This window comes from Pelodiscus sinensis, chromosome 2 (assembly GCF_052426305.1).
Source record: "Pelodiscus sinensis isolate ZL-2025 chromosome 2, ASM5242630v1, whole genome shotgun sequence".
In the NCBI taxonomy this organism is placed as follows: Eukaryota; Metazoa; Chordata; order Testudines; family Trionychidae; genus Pelodiscus; species Pelodiscus sinensis.
In genome coordinates this window covers 2,155,312-2,176,608 of record NC_143053.1, presented here as the reverse complement: position 1 = coordinate 2,176,608, position 21,297 = coordinate 2,155,312, and the positions used below count along the sequence as shown (strand labels likewise).

Genomic DNA, 21,297 nt, shown 5'->3' with positions numbered 1-21,297 from the left:
GGGCAGCGGGCCAGCCCGGGGGGGCGCTTAACCTCCCGAGGGCAGCAGGCTCGCCCGGGGTGGGGGGTTCACTTCCCCAGGGCAGCGTGCTAGCCCGGGGTGTGGGGGGGTGTTATTTCCTTGAGGAGAAGCTGAGCCAGGGGGTCTGTAGCGCAATCCCGTTTATTCACAAAGAGGTGCACGAAGTCCTGTTTCCTTGGACGCTGCCCGACTCCACAGAAGAGCTCCTCTGCTTAGTGCCAGGCAGTCCCTTGGCCGGTGCATTATGCCAGCTCTTCCGGGTCTCAGGGCCACAGTGCAAGGGACCTCTGCCTGCTCCACTACTCCTGTGCGAGACTCTAGCGCTCTGCGGCGCCACTCGCTATCCCAGCTCCATTCAAAACACCTCGTCTCCTGTGTTTGCATTCACCCCCCCGCTCGGGCAGCTCCGCTTCTAAGCAGCCTGGCACGCGCCCGCGTTTTAGGCAGCGGTTCCTACTGTTCCATTCTTTATTCCACAGGCGATTCATTGCTTCTCAGGTTTCTCCTGAATGAAGGGCAGCTGTTCTACCCACCAGCTTCGACAAAGTTCCCCCCAAGCCTGGCATAATGCCCTTCCGAAGGCCCAAACCCTCCGAGCGCACACACTTGACCCTTTATCACACTGGCCACGCTCTCAGCAGGAGGACTCAGACGACGAAGCCGTGCGCCTTGCCCCAAGGAAGCTTCCAATGCAGGTGCTACCTCACCCAGAGCGAAGGGGACAGACAGGCAGGAACGACGGGTGAGAAACGCAAAGGGAAAGCGGGACAATATTTCCACTACTCCCAAGAAAACCTCGAACACAAACACAAGCACACACCACGAAACAGACAAGCGACTGTCAGGCTGGCTTAGAGGGGCCGCAGGCGGGGAGTTTTCAGGGGACATCTGGGTGGAAGTCGGTGGCTCTGTGGAAGAATAAGGAGAGTACCCGGAAAGTGCAAAAGGGGCCGGCACAGACCGCACTAGAGCACGTCTAGCAACACTCACCTGGGAGGGACTGGCCGGCGGCCGGCACAGCTCACTTCAGAGGCAGGCGCTCCGGTAGGGTGGGAAGCAAAGGCCCACGCAAGGGTGAGGATTACGCCATTTACTCCTGGGGGAATTCTGCACCACGCCACAAGGGCAGAATTAGTGTCCCCCCCCCCCATATTTTACTCTTTCCCACCGGGGCAGCGGTGCAGTGGGGCCGTCTGGAGCAGCTGGGGAAGACAATTCACCGTCTCGGGGCCAGGGCTGGGCTCCCTCTGCCCGCCTCCCTTGTTATCGCAGCGTACCTGGGGAGCCGCCAGGCTGGGGACATGGTTGCCAGGCAGCCAGGCTACAGCTGCTGTTCACCTCCTGCATCTGGACCCTCGCCCCACTGAGCCCCAATCAGCTGCCCCAGGCCACTTCCTACCAAATCCCACTCCTCCAGCTCCTGGAAACCACCCCTGGCACTAAGCCACCGGCACCCAGAGCTCCTCTGCTTGGCCCCTCACCCCACACACAGCCCCCTGCTCACTCGGCCCTTCCAGAGTCCCCTTCTCCCGGCGCAAGACTGTCCCACACGGAGCCCTCCCCCCACCCCTTGGCCCTCCACACACCTTAAGGCCCTCTACATGTGGATCCGGGGGGGGGAGGGCGCGACTGACCTAGATCTGGCCCCGAAGCTCAAGGCTTTGCCCCCCAGCATCCAGGAGCTGGCACAGGCGCTCCAGCCCTACTGCCCCTCTGGCCCCCCCGGGCCTTACAGGCTGGAGTCAGGCAAGCTGGGGCCAGATTGGACCTGTGGGCTGTGCCTGGCGGGGGGAGGAAGTGACTCCTTGTGCTGCTGCTCTCCCCCCCCAGCTGGGGATGCCTAAAGGCTTTTCTCCTGCTGCGCCAATTGGTCAGAATTGCGGGCAATTGGAGCAGCAGGAGGTAGCGCCTGGGAGTGGTGGGGGACATGGAGCTGTGCGCGCCCCTGGGGAGCTGCAGCAGCTAAGCCCCCTCTATTGCCTAGGCCTCCTACCCCCAGCCCGCTCTGCACCCCCTGCTGCCCAGCCTCCCCACCCTCTTTGCTCCTGCACCCTACCCTCCTACTCAGACCGCCCCCACAATCTTCAGCCCTCTCCTGCACCCTCCCAGAACCCACCCCCCAAGCCTGCTTCCAAGAAGCCCCCTCCCACACACTGACCCCCATATTTTTGGCCCCACCCCCAGAGCCTAAGAGGGGGTCCACAAAAATCTACTGGCCCTGGTGTGCAAGGAGTAAACCAGCCGGAGCAACCCCGCCTGCAGGGCATTCGCTATGGACAGAGGATTCTGCTCTGCAGAATCTAGGTCATCTATTATTGTACCAGGGTAGGTCAGAAAGGCGATGCTCATTTTCCTGCTTCACGAGACACCTTTTCCAGTTTGGAAAAACTGAAACAAAGAGTCCTGCAGCACCTGAGAGTAACAAAACACACAGATGGGCTCAAGAGCTTTCCTGGGCACCACCCACTTCTTCAGATGAAGCGGCTGAGCCACGAAAGCTCAAGATCCCACCGACATGTTTTGTTCTTCTCCAAGGAGCTGCAGGACTATTTGTTGTTGAAGTTTTTCCTGTTACAGACTAACTTGGCTCCCCCCCGAAGCGTTTCAAACTCTGGACTCTCAGAATGAAAGATCGTTAGTCATTAGGGATGCAAAAGGGTCCGTTAACTGGTTACCCGGTAAGCATCACTCTAAATGGAGCTGAACCATTCGTGTTCATTTTAACGTCCCTAGAACCCAGACGCCGACCCTAGCTCATACTCCCTGGAGGTTCCAGATCATTCAAGCCAGAGAGTGTCTGAGTATCTAGAACCGCTGTTGTTGAAGCCAAGTGACCCAAATTTACAACAGACACCCGCTCTGCTGCAATACAGGTCTCACCCTCCCTCAGATGCACTGCCTCTGAAAATGCAGCTTTCTCTGTGGTCATTTGCCAAAGCAAGCAGATGAGCTCTGCCGTGCACACAGGCAGCTGGCCTGCAAAGTGCATTTCTACATATTTCTTTAAAAAAAATAAAATCAGACCACTCTGAAGACCAGACAGCCAACGTGTAAATCTCCCCTAACACCGGACAGTCACTAAGCCTTAGTTATCTAATTGGCCTGAAGATACAGAGATGAACACAGAAGTCCCTGGAGCCAGAGAGGAAAGAACGTATTGAAATGGACAATTTAAAGTTCACACAAGATTTTGTCCTCCCCACATGCTAGCAAATTCCACACCGAGAACCACTGTACAGCGGAGGAGGAGGAATAAAGATGGCGACGTACTCAGAAGGTAGCTGGACAAGATTGGCAACTACAATAGCAGAGCGGTAAAAATAGCCAGGCGGCAGGAGGCTCTGGAATGAGCTTTATTCCAGATCAGATTGCTGCGCTCTTTGGCCAAGTGACCCAGCTTTCAAACGACCTCCCGTGTCCTCCACCGGTGAGACCCACACGGCGTCCGTGCTCTCGGCTGGACAGCGCCCTCGTTTCCAAATGCTATTCGGGGCGTCGACAGCGTGAAATCCACCCCAGCCGTTTTACAGCGCTGCCCGGCGCTGCTGTGCCAGGCGGATGGGTAGTGAAGTCCTTAGGGCCTGTCTGCCCCACTGACTGGGCTGGCCACAGGGATAAAGTCCAGAGGAGGCCTCTCCCGTCCTGGGGTAAAATCTCTGCGGGGGGCAGGAATGCACTTGATTGGCTGTCAAACTGAAATAAATATCGGGGGTGGCAGGAGTCGATTAGGGAACAGGGTTGGCAGTGTTCCAAGTGTCATTCTTACAGCGGAAACGGTTTGAGAGGGGAACGCTGAGCAGCGAGTCAGACCCTGCGGCCGCCTGCTACCTCGCTGCGCCCCCTTGGCAAAGGGCGCTTTTACCCCCAGCGCCCGGCACTGCCCAAGGGAAGTGACTGTTCGGAGGCGGATGTTTGCTTTTGAACGGAGCTGCGGTTTGACCCGTCACTTAGCGCTACTCTGCAAAGCAAGATCTGAAGCCGGAATCGGACCCTACCCAGGAGCCATGCAAAGCACTCGAGACTAGAGACGTCAACATGCATGTATTTATGCAAACGTGTAAGGCTGAATTTCAGCGATTCTACGGTTCCACGTGGGGGGCGGCTCTCCGGGAGCCTGGGGAGAGCAGACTGCATGTAACTTTGAAGGTTAACCAATGAGCACAGGCCCCTGGGTTAACCATGTACACTATCGCCCCCCTGCTTGAGAACACAAACCCAATGTCTTCGCAGCCACTCAGCGCACAGGCTCCAAATAGCGCAGTCTTCAAATTCAGCACCCAGAAAACCGAAGCACAGTCATCCTAGCTGGAGGGAACAGGAGGCTAGATCGCTGTGGCCAAGAGCCTCAGCCTTTCCCACACAAGCAGTTCGGAAATAGAAGACCAACTCCAGAGCATCTCTACGGTGGGTGTGTACAGGAATTCAATTGTTATCTCTGTGTTAAGGTCTTGGTCCTGAAATGAAAGCAACGATCTATCAGGGTTCAACCCAACGTGAGCGGGTTTGGATCATGATGAGCCCGTAGTAATGAAACGGTTAGAAAGTACCTTCTCAGCCCAAGCCTACTGGGGCCAGCATTTCAAATCCAGAACACAAGACTCTCGTCCAGCGCGTGCTTAGTTCAGCACCGGACAGAAAAACTGTCGTCGGTGCCAGTAGGAGCTAGGCAAGTCAGATCCCATTAGCCGCGATTAAACAGGGGCGGGCAGGGGTGCTCCGCCCCCACCGGTTAACCCTCACCGGAAAGGCTCATCCGTTCAGAGCGAGGCTTACCGGTTAACTTTTCACATCCCTACTAGAGAGGTCCCCAACTGTTTAAAACGAATCCTGTAAACTGTGCAATCGCCTATCGGTTACACGGAGAGCCATTGCTTTAGCCTGGGGATGTGACCCAGCCCACTGCAGGCTCTGCATTTGAACGGGGGTCACAAGTAGGGGCGGATGAGAGTGCCGCGGGGCCCCGGGCAGTGACATTTCGCGGGGCCCCCCCTTTGACACGGCACATGTGCCGTGGCGCCACAGCGCATGCGCGGGGCCTCGGGAAGCCGCCCCGCTCGCCCTGCCCTAAATCTGCCGCTGGTCACCAGGCAGGGTCAGTCCCAGCGAGGGATGGTAGAAAGGGGGTCGTGGGGTAACTGTTGAAAAGGTCACTGGTTGCACGCCCCCACAGCCAGCTCCCCGTGATCCAGAGGCAGCGGCGTGGGGCACTAGCGCCAGGCTGCCACCCCACACTGCAGGCTCGGATCCAGATCCAGCAGCACGAGGTGGCAGCTGGTTCCCCGGGTGCGGGACGGGAGCCTGTCCGTAACCACTCACAGTAGGCGGTAAGCGGAGGCTCCTCGTTAACCATGTAACCAGTTACCCGGTTACATCCCTAGTCCTGCATGCGGTGCCGGCTCCAAGTTCAGATGCAGAGCCGCAGCCGGGCAAGCTGCCGGGACCAGGCACATGCCAGGACTGAGCCGGCCTGCCAGCTCCCCAGGCAGGCCGCCCGCATTTAACAGGTAACATTCATCAATAAGCATCAGCTGATCGGTTGGCCGGGTAACCTCTAACGTCCCGACGAGGAGCCAGCCCGGCTCCACAAACGTGACATTCAGATGGTCAGCGCCCACGGCCGAGCAGACAAGTTTTCACTGGCAGGCGGAAAAGGGGAAAGTTCTCTAGTTCTTGCTTGCAAGCACAGCAAAGAACTTAACCCACACAGCCACCAAGCCCAGTATGGCGGGGAACGGATAAACATTTTGGAGACCGATATAGAACCAAGGACGACCCCACTCTGCCACTTGCCACTGGACGACCCCACAGTGCCAGATCCACTGGCTGAGACGGTCAATGCAGGGGGATTCAGACTGAAAGAGACTGACAGATTGGGAATAGGTCTGAACATCCTTCTGCTTAGGGGTTCTCACAAGCGGTTCTGAAGCCCTTGCAGGGTCCAGAACCATGTGGCGGCTGCCTGAGTAATTAGCAGCTGAAGGGAGGACTTGTTTGAAGGGCAGAATCAGGGAGGTAAACAGATCATTAGGCTGAATACAGAGCATCTGCTAAATAAGAGACGCACAGGTCAGTGGACTAAGGCGGCACCATGGGGGCCAGCTGAGAGAAAAGGGAGAGCCCCAGGGAACCATCCTAGCCCGCAAGGGGAGGGAAAGACTAGGTCGCGAGTGGACAATGCACTGACAGAGCATGAGGCATAACGAGCGGTTCCTTCTAAGCAACCCATCCAAAACCACACGCTGCAATGTAATGTACACGCTCGCACACACACACACACACACACACACACACACACACACGGGAAGAGGTTTTCTGGGCAGCTTCAGACATGTCCTACACCCACCTGCTATGCTTCAGTGCAATCTACTCAGTGTGGCTTTGCTACAAGCCTGCGATCAGCAACCTAGGGCTCTCCGGCCAAATACGGCCCTTGCCACTCCCAAAACACACACAACTTTTTAAAGTCAAATGAAAAACTCAATTTTAAAACGTGCAATTACTCAGGTCAATACAGTCTCTGTCTATTTCACTCCTAGGCAGAAGGGAAAGCGAGGTTGTGCCCCGCCCCGCGCCAGGGGCCGCACCCCGCCCCACGCCGGCTGGGGACTCTACTCGTTTCAAGGGCCAGCCGAGGGCGCACTGTAGGGGATGCGTGCGCGCTCCAAGCTGGGATACTGAAAGCTGCTGGCAGCAGCACATGCCTCCACCTGGCCGCAGTGGCCCACAGTCTGTCCCCAGTCACTGTTCCTGGGCAGACCCTGCAGCCCAGCCGTGGCGGTCCCACAACTGCTAGAATGGACTGGCTGCGGCAGCCTTTCCAAGAAGGCCCAATTAGGGCCCAGCCCCCATTTGGCTACAGCATGCTGTCACCAGCCCCGAAGCTAGGGCAGGCCCCATGGCCTGGCCCCCATCCGGCTGCAGGAAGGGCTGCTGGTGGCCCCCCTCCTGCTGTGCCATGGGTAGGAGGGGAGGCCACAATCCAACTGTGGCACTCCTTGTCCAGCCCCTTGTCCAACCACTGATAACCAGGTGCAGTAGCTCAGCCTCAGCCAAGTAAGGTAACCTGGCTCCAGTGCCTCCCCCTCTACTGCCTGGCTCCAGTGCTGCCCTGCCCCTGCACTCCCCAACCCTCTGCCCCCATCACCTTAACCCTGACTCCTGCACCCCCCCAAACTGCACCCCCAGCAGCAGCCCCATTAAATAATGTCTGAGCACAATGTTTTGTTAATGCTATTAATCATCATGTCAATTAGCAATAATATTAAGTTGTATATTTTCAGTCATACAAATGGGCATTCTTACACTGACTCGCTGTTGGCCACTTGTTCTGAATTCTGATGTAGTTTGGCTCTTTGGTTTGAAAAGGTTGCTGACCCTGGCTAGAGGCCAAATAAAAGAACCTGCGTGATGAAATCTGGAGTCAAACGGAGCTTACTGGATCCCAGGGAAGCAGAGGACGTGATCTCCCAGAACCCAAGAAGGCGTTTCTGGATAAACTGAGTGAAAAAGGTTTCAGAGGGAATCCCAACAAGTTAAAGAAACCGATCACGTCATTTGACCCATATAACAAGCCGCTGCCACCCACACACTGAACCAACCATCCGCTCAAGACAGATCTGCCACCTGTAGCCTTTGTCAAAGAGACTTTTCTCCAAATCTGTATATGCCAGTTGTACCATTTCCAAGCCAGGCAGAAATTGCTGAACAAAACTGCTCCTGTTTTAATGCAGCAATGTTATCACTCTCAGCAATACACTCACGGGAATCAGTCATATGGCAGTAAGTGTCCAAATAACCAACATCCCACTACCGCCTCTTACTGGATAAATGCAAGATCGGTGATCAACAAGCACTTCGCCACGTCGCAAAAATGGGTATTTTAGTATTGCTTCTAAGACTATAAGTGTGATGTATAATGACTTATTTGTAAGTTCTGTAACTTTTCTCTCTCCGTCTCTCATGATTAGATGTTTATTGTAAGGCCTTGCTTCCTGTTAGTATTACACCAATGAAACTGTACCCCTGGTCTGCATCACAAATTAGGTGGTGTCTTCTACTAACTATGAATCTTGTCTGACGCTCTGCACAATTGTGTGGTGTGAGTGGAGGGTTGTGCAAGTGTGACAGCCAGCACAGGCAAAGTCCCTCACCAAAGGCTTTCAAGTATAGTAAGTTGTCATGGGATAAGCAGGAAGGTCCTTTCATGTATTGGTAACTGGTTAAAAGCCAGGAAACAAAGGGTAGGAATAAATGGCAAGTTTTCCAAATGGAGAGAGGTAACTAGTGGTGTCCCTCAAGGGTCTGTACTGGGACCAATCCTATTCAACTTATTTATAAATGATCTAGAGAAAGGGGTAAACAGGGAGGTGGCAACATTTGCAGATGATACCGAACGGCTCAAGATAGTAAAGACCAAAGCAGACAGTGAAGAGCTTCGAAAAAAATCTCACCAAACCAAGTGATTTGGCAACAAAATGGCAAATGAAATGTAATGTTGAAAAATGTAAAGCAATGCACATTGGAAAACATAATCCCAACTACACGTACAATATGATGGGGACTAATTTAGCTACAACTACTCAAGAGATTTTGGAGTCATTGTGGGAATTTCTCTGAAAACATCCACTCAGTGTGCAGCGGCAGTCAAAAAAGCAAACAATGTTAGGAATAATTTAAAAAGGAACAGAGAAGAAGACAGAGAATATCTTATTGCCTCTCTATAAAACCAGGGTACATTCTCATTTTGAACACTGTGTACAGATGTGGTCGGCCCGTCTCAAAAAGGCATTGGAAAAGTTTCAGAAAAGGGCAACAAAGATGATGAGGGGTTCGGAATGGATCACATATGAAGAGAGATTAAAAAGACTGGGACTTTTCATCTTAGAAAAGAGGAAACTAGGGGAGGGGGATATGGTAGAGGTCTATAAAATCACGAGTGGTGTGGAGAAAGTGAATAAGGAAAAGTTATTTACTTGTTCCCACAATATAAGAACTAGGGGTCACCAAATGGAATTAATAGGCAGCAGGTTTAAAACAAACAAAAGGAAGTTTTTCTTCACTCAGAGCACAGTCAGCTTGTGGAACTCCTCGCCAGAGGATGCGGCGAAGGCTAGAACTTTAACAGGGTTCAAAAAAGAGCAAGATAGATTCATGGAGGTTGGGTCCATCAATGGCTATTAGCCAGGATGGGTAGGAATGGTGTCCCCAGCCTCTGTTCATCTGGAAATGGATGACAGGAGAGGGATCACATGATGATTCCCTGTTATGTTCCCTCCCTCTGGACATCTGGCATTGGCACTTGTCCGTAGACAGGACACTGGGCTAGATGGACCTTTGGTCTGACCCAGTCTGGCTGTTCTGTGAAGTTGGGATGCGTATCTCAGCTACAACACTACATTAGCTACAAGATACCAGAGTATGCAGCAGACAAACAGAAATTGGTAGAGAGCAGCCACACCTGCACAAGCTGTCTATTCCTCACACAAAGTCAATCTTCTGATGACATTTTTCTCCCCACACTTGTCAACATTAACAATAGAAATTTAGGATTTCCCTTAAGACCTTAGATACAATACTGTAGTTTACAGACTGAGTTTCTGAAAAGAACATGAAACATTTAACTTACAGAAAATGCAAACTTTTGTGCTTGTTCATTCTGTTAAATTAAATACCAAGGAACGAGGAGGCATCCTTTCTTTGAACTCCAAGAAACATGTTGGCTGCCACAGAATTTCCTTTGAAAGGCTCTACTTCACTACTTCCGGACACTGTCACTTTTCATATAAAAGCCACAACTCTCATTCGCATGGAAGCCCTTGTTCATGAAGAGAACACAAAATATGGGATTTATCTCACCTGCTTCATAGGTTACAAAGCAAAGAGACCACTCTGATCTCCTATATAACACAACAGAGAAGTTCCCAAAGTAATGCCCAAAGCAGAAATTTAGGAAAAACAGCCAATCTTGATGTAAAAATTAGCCAGGATGGAGACTCCACCAAGACCCTTGGTAATGTGTTTCAATGGTTCATTAAACTCAGACCATGCCTACACGATTACTTTTGTTGGTATACCTTATGTTGCCTCGGGTGTAAAAAACCAGACTCGTGAACTACATAAGTTACACAGACAGGAACACCACGCCCAACACAGCTACCACACCTCATAGAAGTGTTTTTTTATGTTAATAGGAAAGCTCTCTTCTGCCACCATAGTGCAGCCACATAATGGATATTACAGAGACACAGGAGAGATATTACGGACACACACCTGCCCCATTTTAAGTTGGCTATTGCAGACATGGCCTCCCTGTTAATCATTTCCCATGTAGGTTTTTACAGATGGTGATCAAGTCACTCTTTCAACTTCTTTGTTAAGCAAAAAGACCGAGCTTCTTGAGTCTGTTACTATAGGGAATGTTTTCTAATCCATTGATCGCTCTCACAGCTCCTCTCTGATCGCTCTCCAATTTATCAACATCCTTCTTGAATTGAGGACACCTCAACTGGACACAGTAGTACAGCTGCAGTCGCACCAATGCTATATCCAGAAGAAAAACAACCTCTTTACTCCTACTACTGTTTAGGAGATACAGCTGTACAAAGGTTTGTCTACCCATGCAAGAGATACCAATTTAACTACCCACTGCTACAGCGTGCACCTAGTTGTGCTGGCGCTTATAGTAACTCCCATGAAGAAGGGGAATAACACACACCAGTATAAGGCATGACACCAGCACTTGGAGTTGTATGGAAATAGCCATGATTACAAAGCTCCTCCGTGGAACCATACTTGCTGGTTTAAAAAGGGTTTCGACAGGATCAAGCTCCAGCGATTACTCGCCGCCTGTGGGGCTCCCAGACCCGCCTGCAAGGGGCCGGTCTAAGCCAGGGGCCCGCACCGGCAGGAGCGGCTGCAACCCCATTTCCAAGCGGGCTCGCCCGGCGCTCGGCCTGACAGCGGGGTCCCCCTCCCGGGGCTGCCCTGCGGCGAGGAGTTCCGCGGGTGCGCCGCACTCACCGGGCTCCAGCAGATGAGCGGGTCGGTGTCGGGGTCCTCCACCAGGGTCCACAGCTTGGTGAGGAAGGCGGGCACGTTGCTGCCGCCCGCCCCCGCCGCCGCGCCCGGGCCCTCCATGCTCGCTAGCGCCGCCGCCCCCCGCCCTGGGGCCCGGCCGCGGCCTGCGCACGGCGCCCCGCGGAGCCCAGCATGGCCGCCGCCATCTTGGGACGCCTCCCGACCAAGCCCCCTTCCGAGCCAGCGGCGCGCATGCGCCGGCTTCCCTCGCCTCCCCCCCGCCCGCGACAGGCCCAGCGCGCCGCGCATGCGCGGTTCATGCTCTCGCGCGCGTCCGGCCGCCGGCCATGGAACTCTGCGCCTGCGCTCGCTGCCCGGCTGGACTGCCGCGCATGCGCCCGGCGCGCAGCACCTTGGGCGTTCCGAACGAGGTAGCAAGCGCGTGCGCCAATGGCTCCAATAACCTTTGACCCCTGACCCCAGTCCGGCTGGGCCCGGAACGTCTTTCTCAGCCGCGCGCCGCGGTGCGGCCTGGCCCGGGAGAGCGCTGCCTGGGGGGCGGGGCGCCGTGACCTCTGACCTCTCGCACGTGGTGTGAGGAGCAGCAGCGGCGCGGCGCGCGGGACTCGTGGAGCCGCCATGGAGCGGGCGGGGGGGGCGCGCTGCGGCCTGGTGGGTGACGTGGGGCCCCGCGGGGGGGCTCTGGGCCCCAGGGCTGGGGGGGCCGAGGGGGGGCTCTGGGCCCCAGGGCTGGGGGGGCCGTGAGGGGGGGGCTCTGGGCCCCAGGGCTGGGGGGGGGGGGCCGTGAGGGGGGGGCTCTGGGCCCCAGGGCTGGGGGGGGCCGTGAGGGGGGGGCTCTGGGCCCCAGGGCTGGGGGGGGCCGTGAGGGGGGGGCTCTGGGCCCCAGGGCTGGGGGGGGCCGTGAGGGGGGGCTCTGGGCCCCAGGGCTGGGGGGGGCCGTGAGGGGGGGGCTCTGGGCCCCAGGGCTGGGGGGGCCGTGAGGGGGGGGCTCTGGGCCCCAGGGCTGGGGGGGCCGTGAGGGGGGGGCTCTGGGCCCCAGGGCTGGGGGGGCCGTGAGGGGGGGGCTCTGGGCCCCAGGGCTGGGGGGGGCCGTGAGGGGGGGGGCTCTGGGCCCCAGGGCTGGGGGGGGGTGAGGGGGGGGGCTCTGGGCCCCAGGGCTGGGGAGGCCGCGAGGGGGGGCTCTGGGCCCCAGGGCTGGGGGGGGCGGCGAGGGGGGGCTCTGGGCCCCAGGGCTGGGGGGGGCGGCGAGGGGGGGCTCTGGGCCCCAGGGCTGGGGGGGGCGGCGAGGGGGGGGGGCAGGGCTGGGGGGGGCGGCGAGGTCAGGCTGTGAGCGGGGCGCTAGGCACAGTAGGCTGGAGTCAGCAGGGGCCCGATGCCTTCTGCTCCCAAGCACGCCCAGCATGTGCTTGGTCACACACCCACCCGCCAGCCCCTCCAGTCCTTGTCCCACAGAGCTCCATGCTTGGCCAGTAGATCAACAAACAAACAAACAAGCACGTGGGGGGACCTCCTTTGAGCAAAGGGGGGAAGTCAGGGCTCTTCCTGCCTGAGCCTCTCAGCCACTTTCCTTGCAAGAGGTGAGGGTGCTCCCATAGTGGGAGGGTGGGTGGGGAGAGATTCCCAGACTCCTAGCTGGACCCATGGATACCAAGGCTGACTTACCTTTTGGGTTGAGACTTCTATGGTCTAGCCATGTGTGTTGTGTGCCAACTTCCTTTTTTTTGATGGAAAGGAGTGGAGGGAGTATTTTCTGGTGTATGTACACACAGAACAAGCAGAGTCAGTCTTGCTTGTAGCTTTCCTGAGAGCTAGTGATAGAAATGTAGCCGTGTTAGTCTGGGGTAGTTGAAGCAAAATGCAGGCAATGTAGCACTTTAAAGACTAACAAGATGGTTTATTAGATGATGAGCTTTCGTGGGCCAGACCCACTTCCTCAGATCAAATAGTGGAAGAAAGTAGTCACAACCATATATACCAAAGGATACAATTAAAAAAAATGTTCCTGAGAGCTGTTTCTCTTCGCTAGTGCTAAGAGAGTTGTGGTGTGGTGGCGCTGTGAGCGCATGCGGAGTGTTTGGGATGCACTGCTGATAGTGTCTGTTGCTTTTCCCCATTCATTCGTAGAATCAGCAGCACACCTGTCTGGAAACAGATTTTTACCCTGTTCTAAGACCGACTTGCTCACAATTCCCATATTACACAATCCAGCCCTGCCTGAACTCCCTTTCCTGCCTGCCCTAACACACGGCTCTTTACCGCTGACCCCATGTGGCATGGGGCCAGATATGAAAGAAGTTAGGTTAGAACATAAGAACGGCCGTACTGGGTCAGACCAAAGGTCCATCTAGCCCAGTAGCCTGTCTACCGACAGTGGCCCACACCAGGTGCCCCAGAGAGGGTGGACCGAAGACAATGATCAAGCGATTTGTCTCCTGCCATCCCTCTCCAGCCTCTGACAAACAGAGGCCAAGGACACCATTTTATCCCCTGGCTAATAGCCTTTTATGGACCTAACCTCCATGAAATTGTCTAGCTTCTCTTTAAACTCTCTGTAAACAGGTTGTACCCCCTGAATGTTCCAAGCATACCTTCACCTTTCTGCAGCAGTGCAAGAGGGCCCTAGCTGCACAAGGGGGTGATGGGCTTATAGGCCATGAAAGGCTTTATCTGAGGTGGGATGTGCCGGTGAAAGCATGCCTTAGGACAGAGGTGGGAACCTTTTCTGAGTCGGGGGCAGCACGCCAGTATAAAGCAAAAAACAAAAAAGCCCTCACTGACATGGCCCCTGACTGAGGAGAAAGACTCTCCCCACATTCCCCTCACACACTAGAGCCTCGGGGAGCCCAGTAGATTTTGTGTGCTCCAGCCCTGTGCGGGGGGCGGAGGCTGGTGTTCCAGCACAGGTTCCCCAAAGCTGAAGGGAGCCCTGAGCATTGGGGGCTGGATCCAAGCAAGCCTCAAGTTCCTCACCCCTGCCTTAGAATCCTAGAACTGGAAGGGACCTCAAGAAGTCCTCAAGTCCAGTCCCCTGACCTCACGGCAGGACCAAGCACCGTCTAGATCATCCCTGACAGGTGTTTGTCCAGTGATGGAGATTGCACAACCTCCCTAGGCAATTTATTCCAGGATTTAACCACCCGGACAGGTAGGAAGTTTTTCCTAATGTCCTCCTTGTAACACCCTTTTAGATACTTGGAGGAGACACTTCTGATGGGGAGGGAGGTCCACAGGAGATCCAGCTGTAGGGTTCATGCCACACGTAAGCCACTCCTGGGCCACAAATAAGCACTGAAAGATTCCGCATAGAGGGGAGTAATGGAAAGGTTAGATTCCAGGAGCCAGAGCTGGGATTGGAGGGCCGTTCAGTGGCAAAGCTGTGCTGTTATTAGGAGGAAGAAAATGAATACGTTGGGAGGAAGAGAGAGTCTCATGCACACACTAGGGAGATGTGGCCTTGGTTAAACTACTCTAGGCTGGGTGCACACATGGTTGAAGGATTGCGCTCAAAGTGTAGTTGTCACTGGTTGGACATCAAAGTGAGGGAATGGATTTGGGGGATCCTGCAGGGCTCAGTCCTGGGTGTGCTTTAGGATACTCTGTAGGCACTTTGGAGAACAGGATGAGAATTCAGAGTAACCTTGACAAATTGGAGAATTGATCTTACAGCCACAGGATGAGAATTCAACAAAGGCAAGTGCCCAGTACTACACTTAGGAAGGAAAAATCAAATGCACAGCTGCAAAATGGAGTACCTGGCTAGGCAGTAGTACTGCTGGAAAGGATCTGAGGCTTATGGAAGGTCGTGTACTGAGTAGGAGTCGTCATTAGGGATGTTAAAAAGCGGTTAACTAGGTAACCGTTTAACCGCTGAAAAATCTTAGTGGTTATGCACTGCAGGCTGCTGTGGGGCCACTGGCTGCTGGCCCCCCTCCTAGCTCCTACCCCTCTCCCAGGGAACTGGCTGCTGCCTGATGCCATGGGCTCTGATACAGAGCCAGCAGCACAGGGTGGCAGCCAGCTCCCTAGCAGTGGGGACAGGAGCTGGTCTGTTGCCATTATGGTAACCAGGAAGCTCATGCTTCCTGGTTAGCTGTGTAAACGGCTATACTGTTCCATCCCTAGTGTTCTTGTGGAGCATGTGTGAAAGGCTGAGCTTGCTCTGGGGTGTATTAACAGAGCCTCTGCATGTGAGACTCCGAAGGGAACAGTCCCATGCTGGAGCGCTGGGTCCAGCTTTGGGCACACGCTTTAGGAAAGATGCGGAAAACCGGGAGGGAGTCTTTACTAGACTTTACTAGATTGCTGCAGTGTCCATCCACCCCTAGTGGAGACAAGCCCTTAGGTCAGTACGATGGGTTTGCGCATCATGTACGTGAACAAGATGTGCACGAAGACGGGGGCACTCGTTCAGCAGGTGGCAACGGTCAGAATGATACGCCCTGTGATGCAGTTTGCCCCGAGCACCTTTTCCTCAGCGTATTCAAAAGCAAGTTCTCAAGCTGGAGCTGTGACCAGGCTGGCCGGGGGAGACCGGCCGCGAGGGGTTCTGTGCTGTGATGCCTGTGCTCTCCTTTCAGTCCTCCGCTCTCCGCGCTGAAGCCATGGAGGAGCATGACCAGGGAAGCGATGGCCTGACAGACAGCGAAGAGAGCGTCTACTCGGGGCTGGAGGATTCGGGGAGCGACAGCAGCTCAGAGGAGGAGGCGGCGGAGGACCAGGACAGTGGAGCAGAGGGGGAATTGAAAGGCGGTTCGCGCTCCACGGTAGCACAAGTAAGTGTGAAATGTCAGGCCATGGCTGTAGGATGCTGGTGCCCTGGGGCCGTGCCTCTATGAGTCTCTTAGAACCTGACTTCACCGGAAAGACAGTTCTGTGCCCAGGGCACTGGGGCTCTCCCCAGCCCCTGGTGTCCATGCCTAACCATTTGCCAGGCTGGTGACTTCTCCATGAGAAAGCTGCATGCCTTCAGTGGCGCTGTTTGTGGGCCGTGGCGGTAGGAGATGACGCGCGTGTGAATAGTGGTGATGGGACTGAGCTCCTGCAGATGAATTTCCTCTTACCCCAGGGTGTGTCTAGACTACAGGGTTTTTTCGAAAAAACTTCCCCTGCATCTAGACTGCTGCTGCATTCTTTCGAAAGTAAATCGAAAGAACATGGCAGTTTTTTCGACCGCGGAAAACCTCATTTTACGAGGAATAAAGTGCTCTTTCGAAAAGGTGCTATGGAATGCACACGGCTTTTTTCGAAAGAGAGCGTCCACCCGTGCCTGGGTGCTCTTTCGAAAAAAGCGGCTGCTTTTTCGAAAAGTGGTTGCAGTCTAGACACTCTCTTTTGAAAGAGGCTTGTCATCTAGATGTACCCTCAGTTCTGCGTGGTGACAGGGGAGGATGCCCAGTCTGAGATGTGGGTTCGCTTGCCTCGCTGAAGCAGCGTGACTGACGTGAGCGTGGGGGCGCGGCGGTGATGAAAGAGGAGGCTCTCGAGGTGCGTTTGCTGCCAGGAGCCAGCCTAGGACACTAGGGTGTTACTCGTGTTAATAGTGAAAGGGTGTTGGGGTCTCTTGCCTGCTCGCGACGAGGCTTCGCTCTCCTGTGAACCTTTCAGCTGAATACGCACACTGAGCCGTGTGCCGCTTCTGGGTGCAGCTGGCACAGTCCCTGTGCCCTAGATTGAGAAACTGAGGCCCGGATCATGTCTAGGAATAAGTCAGTGAGTTTTGTAACGGACGTGTTTTTAAATGGCATGTAGTCAGTAACATAGGCATTAATGTGTTAACCCTGGCGGTGCCAGCAAGCTCTGGAGGAGCAGTGCCGGAAGCCACGCTGCGTCGGGTGGCACAGAGGCCTGGTCTCCGGTAGAGGCAGCACAGGTGCTGCAGAGGGTGGTGTAGGCACCCGTGAGGTGGGGGTGGGGTGTTCTGCCCCCACGGGGGAGTCCCTTTTTAGCCCCCTGGAGTGAGAATACTTTAAGCTTGGGCGACTCAACATGGTTTGCTCAATTGCGGCCCGCGGTGCGATTTGGATTTACGCGGGTCTCCACACACGGCCCGCGGGTGCGATCCTCTGAACATGGAACACGCTCCAATAGAATGGTCTTCCCTTGAGATGCGTTTTCGTAGTTAAATTCCTGGACTGTCGTTGCTCATTCAAAGTGCTGCCATATGGGTGGGAATCAGGTAAATGTTGCAATTACTATCAGCAGGACTGACTGAAATGGGGCCTGCGTGTTGTGCAGTCCTGCCTTACTCTGTGTGCTCATGCCCCTCAGTGTGAAAGACGCTGTTTGCATAGATTTGCATAGAAATGTGCATGTCTGTGCAACCACACTGAGGTTGCGGCCCTCGGCATGCGCTGTGAGTATCCCCGTGGCCCCCAGGGCTTCCAAGTGGAGTAGCCCTGCTTTTAACTCTTGAGCGTGAGGTTTAAAGGCTTGTTTCCCTGGCCCAGGCGTGGCCAGAGGGGGAAGCGATTTCACAGCCCCCGCGGGCCAGTGGCAGAGGCAGGAATAGACTCGCGGTTCTCGGGCTCTTGCCTCGGGCTCTTGGCTGTGTCCCCCCTTTCTCCTCGCCCCTGCCCTGTCCTGCGCCTCACTTTGTCCTCTGCGTGGTCACCCCCGATGCGCTGCACAGGTGCCGTGCAGAGCCTTCGCTGGATTTGCTTTTGTGGAGGAGGGGCTCCGCGCAAGGAAAAGCGATCAGGCCTGTCCGACTGGGCCAGGAATCCCGTTACCTTTTTGATTTCACTTGTAAAACAAACGTCCGTACCACAGCTGCAGTAATTTTCCAGCGTGTGTGTGAAACGAGAGCTCCAGCCTCTCCTCTCCTCCTGGGTTCTCCGTCGCTCTCTGGGAGAGGGGTGCTCTGGAACGGGGTTGCGTTCTGTCCGCCTGTCAGGCCCGCGTCGGCCTGTGTTCCTGGCCCCTCTGCCTTATTGCTGTGGGACTTGGTGCTTCAGAAACTGCGCGGCTTTGGCCCGGCGTGCAGGCAAACGGCGGGCGATGGAAGCGGATGAAAGACGCGCTGAGTTATGAGCCAACATGGCGGAGCGGCTGCCGTGCTGGTGTCTGACCCGCATGGCTGGGAATGGAGCCTCTTCCAGACGTGGCCAGCCTGGGCCTTTCGCTCACCGCAGAGGGCTTTGCTCTAGGGCAGGGGTGTCCAAACTTTTTTCAAAGAGGGCCAGATTTGATGAAGTGAACATGCGTGAGGGCCGGCCATTTTGCCTGACATTCTTTGAACCATTAAAATTAAATGCAAATTAACTATTTTATGCAAAGTTGATTGCAAACGGCATACTTTTCATTTCGTCACATGAATGACAAATCTAAACAGGTGTTAAATCACTCTGCCTTTCATATCTGAAGGCCAGATGAAAAAAAAATCCAGGAAGCTGAAATATATGTCAGGAACATTGTAAAGTACATGACATATTATTGGTAATAAAGGTTGTCTGTCAACTTTTAAGTTCAAAAAATATGAACAGGAACATAACACCAAGTATACATGTTGTGTCCAAATATATTTATAACTGATTTAGACCAACTGACATTAACTGAGATTTTACAATGTATTCATCTCAATACATATGGATTCGTTGGGGGCCATAAAAGATAGATATTGCCAAATTACCTGTGGGGCCGTATTAAACCGGAACACGGGCCGCAATTGGCCTGCGGGCCGGACTTTGGACATGCCTGCTCTAGGGGCTAGTGCTGGGAAGGAGGCAGCTGCAGGGGTCCCTCTGGCTTGTGGAAATTTTGTCTGGCTCCCGGGGACCAGTAAGGGGAGCTTCTTTGAATGCCCTGGGCACAGAGACCAATGGGGTGACCTGTCGGCCTGGGAAAGGGGGGCAGGTGTTCTTTGGGGGTCTGCCCGGCGCTTTGCACTGCTTCCCGGGGAGTGAGGTTCTTTGGGGGTCTGCCCGGCGCTCTGTGCCCTGTTGCCCTGGGGGGGAGTCTTTGGGGGTCTGCCCAGCACTCTGCACTGCTGCCCCAGGAAGGGGGGGGGTTCTTTGGGGGTCTTCCCAGCGCTCTGCACTGCTGCCCCAGGAAGGGGGGTGTTCTTTGGGGGTTTGCCCGGCGCTCTGCACTGCTGCCCGGGGGGTGAGGTTCTTTGGGAATGTGACAGCACGTCGGGGAGCCCCCGACCGTACACCCCTCATCCACATCCAGACATGACTCTGTCAGTCAGTAGAGTAGAAGCTTTTATTGCTTCTCAGAGATATAGCGTGGCATAGAATCCGTGTTCACCTAGACACTGAGAGCAGACGGCCATTCCTCTTGGGGGGAAGGGCTCACGGACCCTGCACCCCCCTTTCCTTGATCTCAGACACGATCCCTCAACCTAGCCCAGCAGAGACTAACCCAACTCCCTGGCCCTGCCCCCAGCCTGGGGTCAGTCCCCCTCCCTTCTTTGTGTCTCTCTGGAGCAGGGTTGTTCTCCCCTTAGGCCAGGACTTAGGTGTCTGGGGCCAATACACATGTGGAGTGAGTCGTTGGGAACCACACAGCACCACAGCCAGGTGGGAACACCGGCTTACAAAGCAGACAGCCCCCCACTATGTCACGGGGTCTGCCTGGCGCTCTGTGCCCTGCTGCCCTGGGCGGGGGGAGGTTCTTTGGGGGTCTGCCCGGCGCTCTGTGCCCTGCTGCCCTGGGCGGGGGAGGGGGAGGTTCTTTGGGGGTCTGCCCGGCGCTCTGTGCCCTGCTGCCCTGGGCGGGGGAGGGGGAGGTTCTTTGGGGGTCTGCCCGGCGCTCTGTGCCCTGCTGCCCTGGGCGGGGGAGGGGGAGGTTCTTTGGGGGTCTACCCGGCGCTCTGAGCCCTGCTGCCCGGGGAGGGGGAGGTTCTTTGGGGGTCTGCCCGGCGCTCTGTGCCCTGCTGCCCTGGGCGGGGGAGGTTCTTTGGGGGTCTGCCTGGCGCTCTGAGCCCTGCTGCCCTGGGCGGGGGGAGGTTCTTTGGGGGTCTGCCCGGCGCTCTGTGCCCTGCTGCCCTGGGCGGGGGAGGAGGAGGTTCTTTGGGGGTCTGCCCGGCGCTCTGAGCCCTGCTGCCCTGGGCGGGGGAGGGGGAGGTTCTTTGGGGGTCTACCCGGCGCTCTGTGCCCTGCTGCCCTGGGCGGGGGGAGCGGGAGGTTCTTTGGGGGTCTGCCCGGCGCTCTGAGCCCTGCTGCCCTGGGCGGGGGAGGGGGAGGTTCTTTGGGGGTCTACCCGGCGCTCTGTGCCCTGCTGCCCTGGGCGGGGGGAGGTTCTTTGGGGGTCTGCCCGGCGCTCTGAGCCCTGCTGCCCTGGGCGGGGGGAGGTTCTTTGGGGGTCTGCCCGGCGCTCTGTGCCCTGCTGCCCTGGGCGGGGGAGGGGGAGGTTCTTTGGGGGTCTGCCCGGCGCTCTGTGCCCTGCTGCCCTGGGCGGGGGGAGGTTCTTTGGGGGTCTGCCTGGCGCTCTGAGCCCTGCTGCCCTGGGCGGGGGGAGGTTCTTTGGGGGTCTGCCCGGCGCTCTGTGCCCTGCTGCCCTGGGCGGGGGAGGGGGAGGTTCTTTGGGGGTCTGCCCGGCGCTCTGAGCCCTGCTGCCCTGGGCGGGGGAGGGGGAGGTTCTTTGGGGGTCTACCCGGCGCTCTGTGCCCTGCTGCCCTGGGCGGGGGGAGGTTCTTTGGGGGTCTGCCCGGCGCTCTGTGCCCTGCTGCCCTGGGCGGGGGGAGGTTCTTTGGGGGTCTGCCCGGCGCTCTGAGCCCTGCTGCCCTGGGCGGGGGGAGGTTCTTTGGGGGTCTGCCCGGCGCTCTGTGCCCTGCTGCCCTGGGCGGGGGAGGGGGAGGTTCTTTGGGGGTCTGCCCGGCGCTCTGTGCCCTGCTGCCCTGGGCGGGGGGAGGGGGAGGTTCTTTGGGGGTCTGCCCGGCGCTCTGTGCCCTGCTGCCCTGGGCGGGGGAGGGGGAGGTTCTTTGGGGGTCTGCCTGGCGCTCTGTGCCCTGCTGCCCTGAGCGGGGGAGGGGGAGGTCCTTTGGGGGTCTGCCCGGCGCTCTGTGCCCTGCTGCCCTGGGCGGGGGAGGGGGAGGTTCTTTGGGGGTCTGCCCGGCGCTCTGTGCCCTGCTGCCCTGGGCGGGGGGAGGGGGAGGTTCTTTGGGGGTCTGCCCGGCGCTCTGTGCCCTGCTGCCCTGGGCGGGGGGAGGGGGAGGTTCTTTGGGGGTCTGCCCGGCGCTCTCTGTGCGGCTTTAACGCTGCTGCTGGGAGGCGAAGGGCTGGTGGCAGCGGGGGCGCT

General features: G+C 56.5%; 2 protein-coding genes across 5 annotated transcripts in view; one reads left to right on the top strand and one right to left on the bottom strand.

The window, feature by feature from the left end:
* The window catches only part of HSF1 (heat shock transcription factor 1), a 72,550-nt gene extending 61,271 nt beyond the window's left edge, over nt 1-11,279 (bottom strand). For both annotated transcript variants that reach the window (XM_075916836.2, XM_075916837.2), the window contains exon 1: nt 11,041-11,279. In XM_075916836.2, the coding sequence (XP_075772951.1) occupies nt 11,041-11,157 (117 nt within the window). In that variant the 5' untranslated portion in view covers nt 11,158-11,279. The remainder of the gene's footprint in view (nt 1-11,040) is intronic.
* A 106-nt stretch (nt 11,280-11,385) lies between these two features.
* BOP1 (BOP1 ribosomal biogenesis factor) overlaps nt 11,386-21,297 on the top strand; it is a 57,108-nt gene continuing 47,196 nt past the window's right edge. Inside the window, exons 1-2 of one of the 3 annotated variants that reach the window (XM_075916833.2) lie at nt 11,386-11,468; nt 15,636-15,830. In XM_075916833.2, the coding sequence (XP_075772948.2) occupies nt 11,430-11,468; nt 15,636-15,830 (234 nt within the window). In that variant the 5' untranslated portion in view covers nt 11,386-11,429. Of the gene's footprint in view, nt 11,469-11,492; nt 11,710-12,409; nt 12,636-15,635; nt 15,831-21,297 lie in introns of those variants that run through there. The other 2 variants (XM_075916834.2, XM_075916835.2) reach the window with 2 other exon arrangements.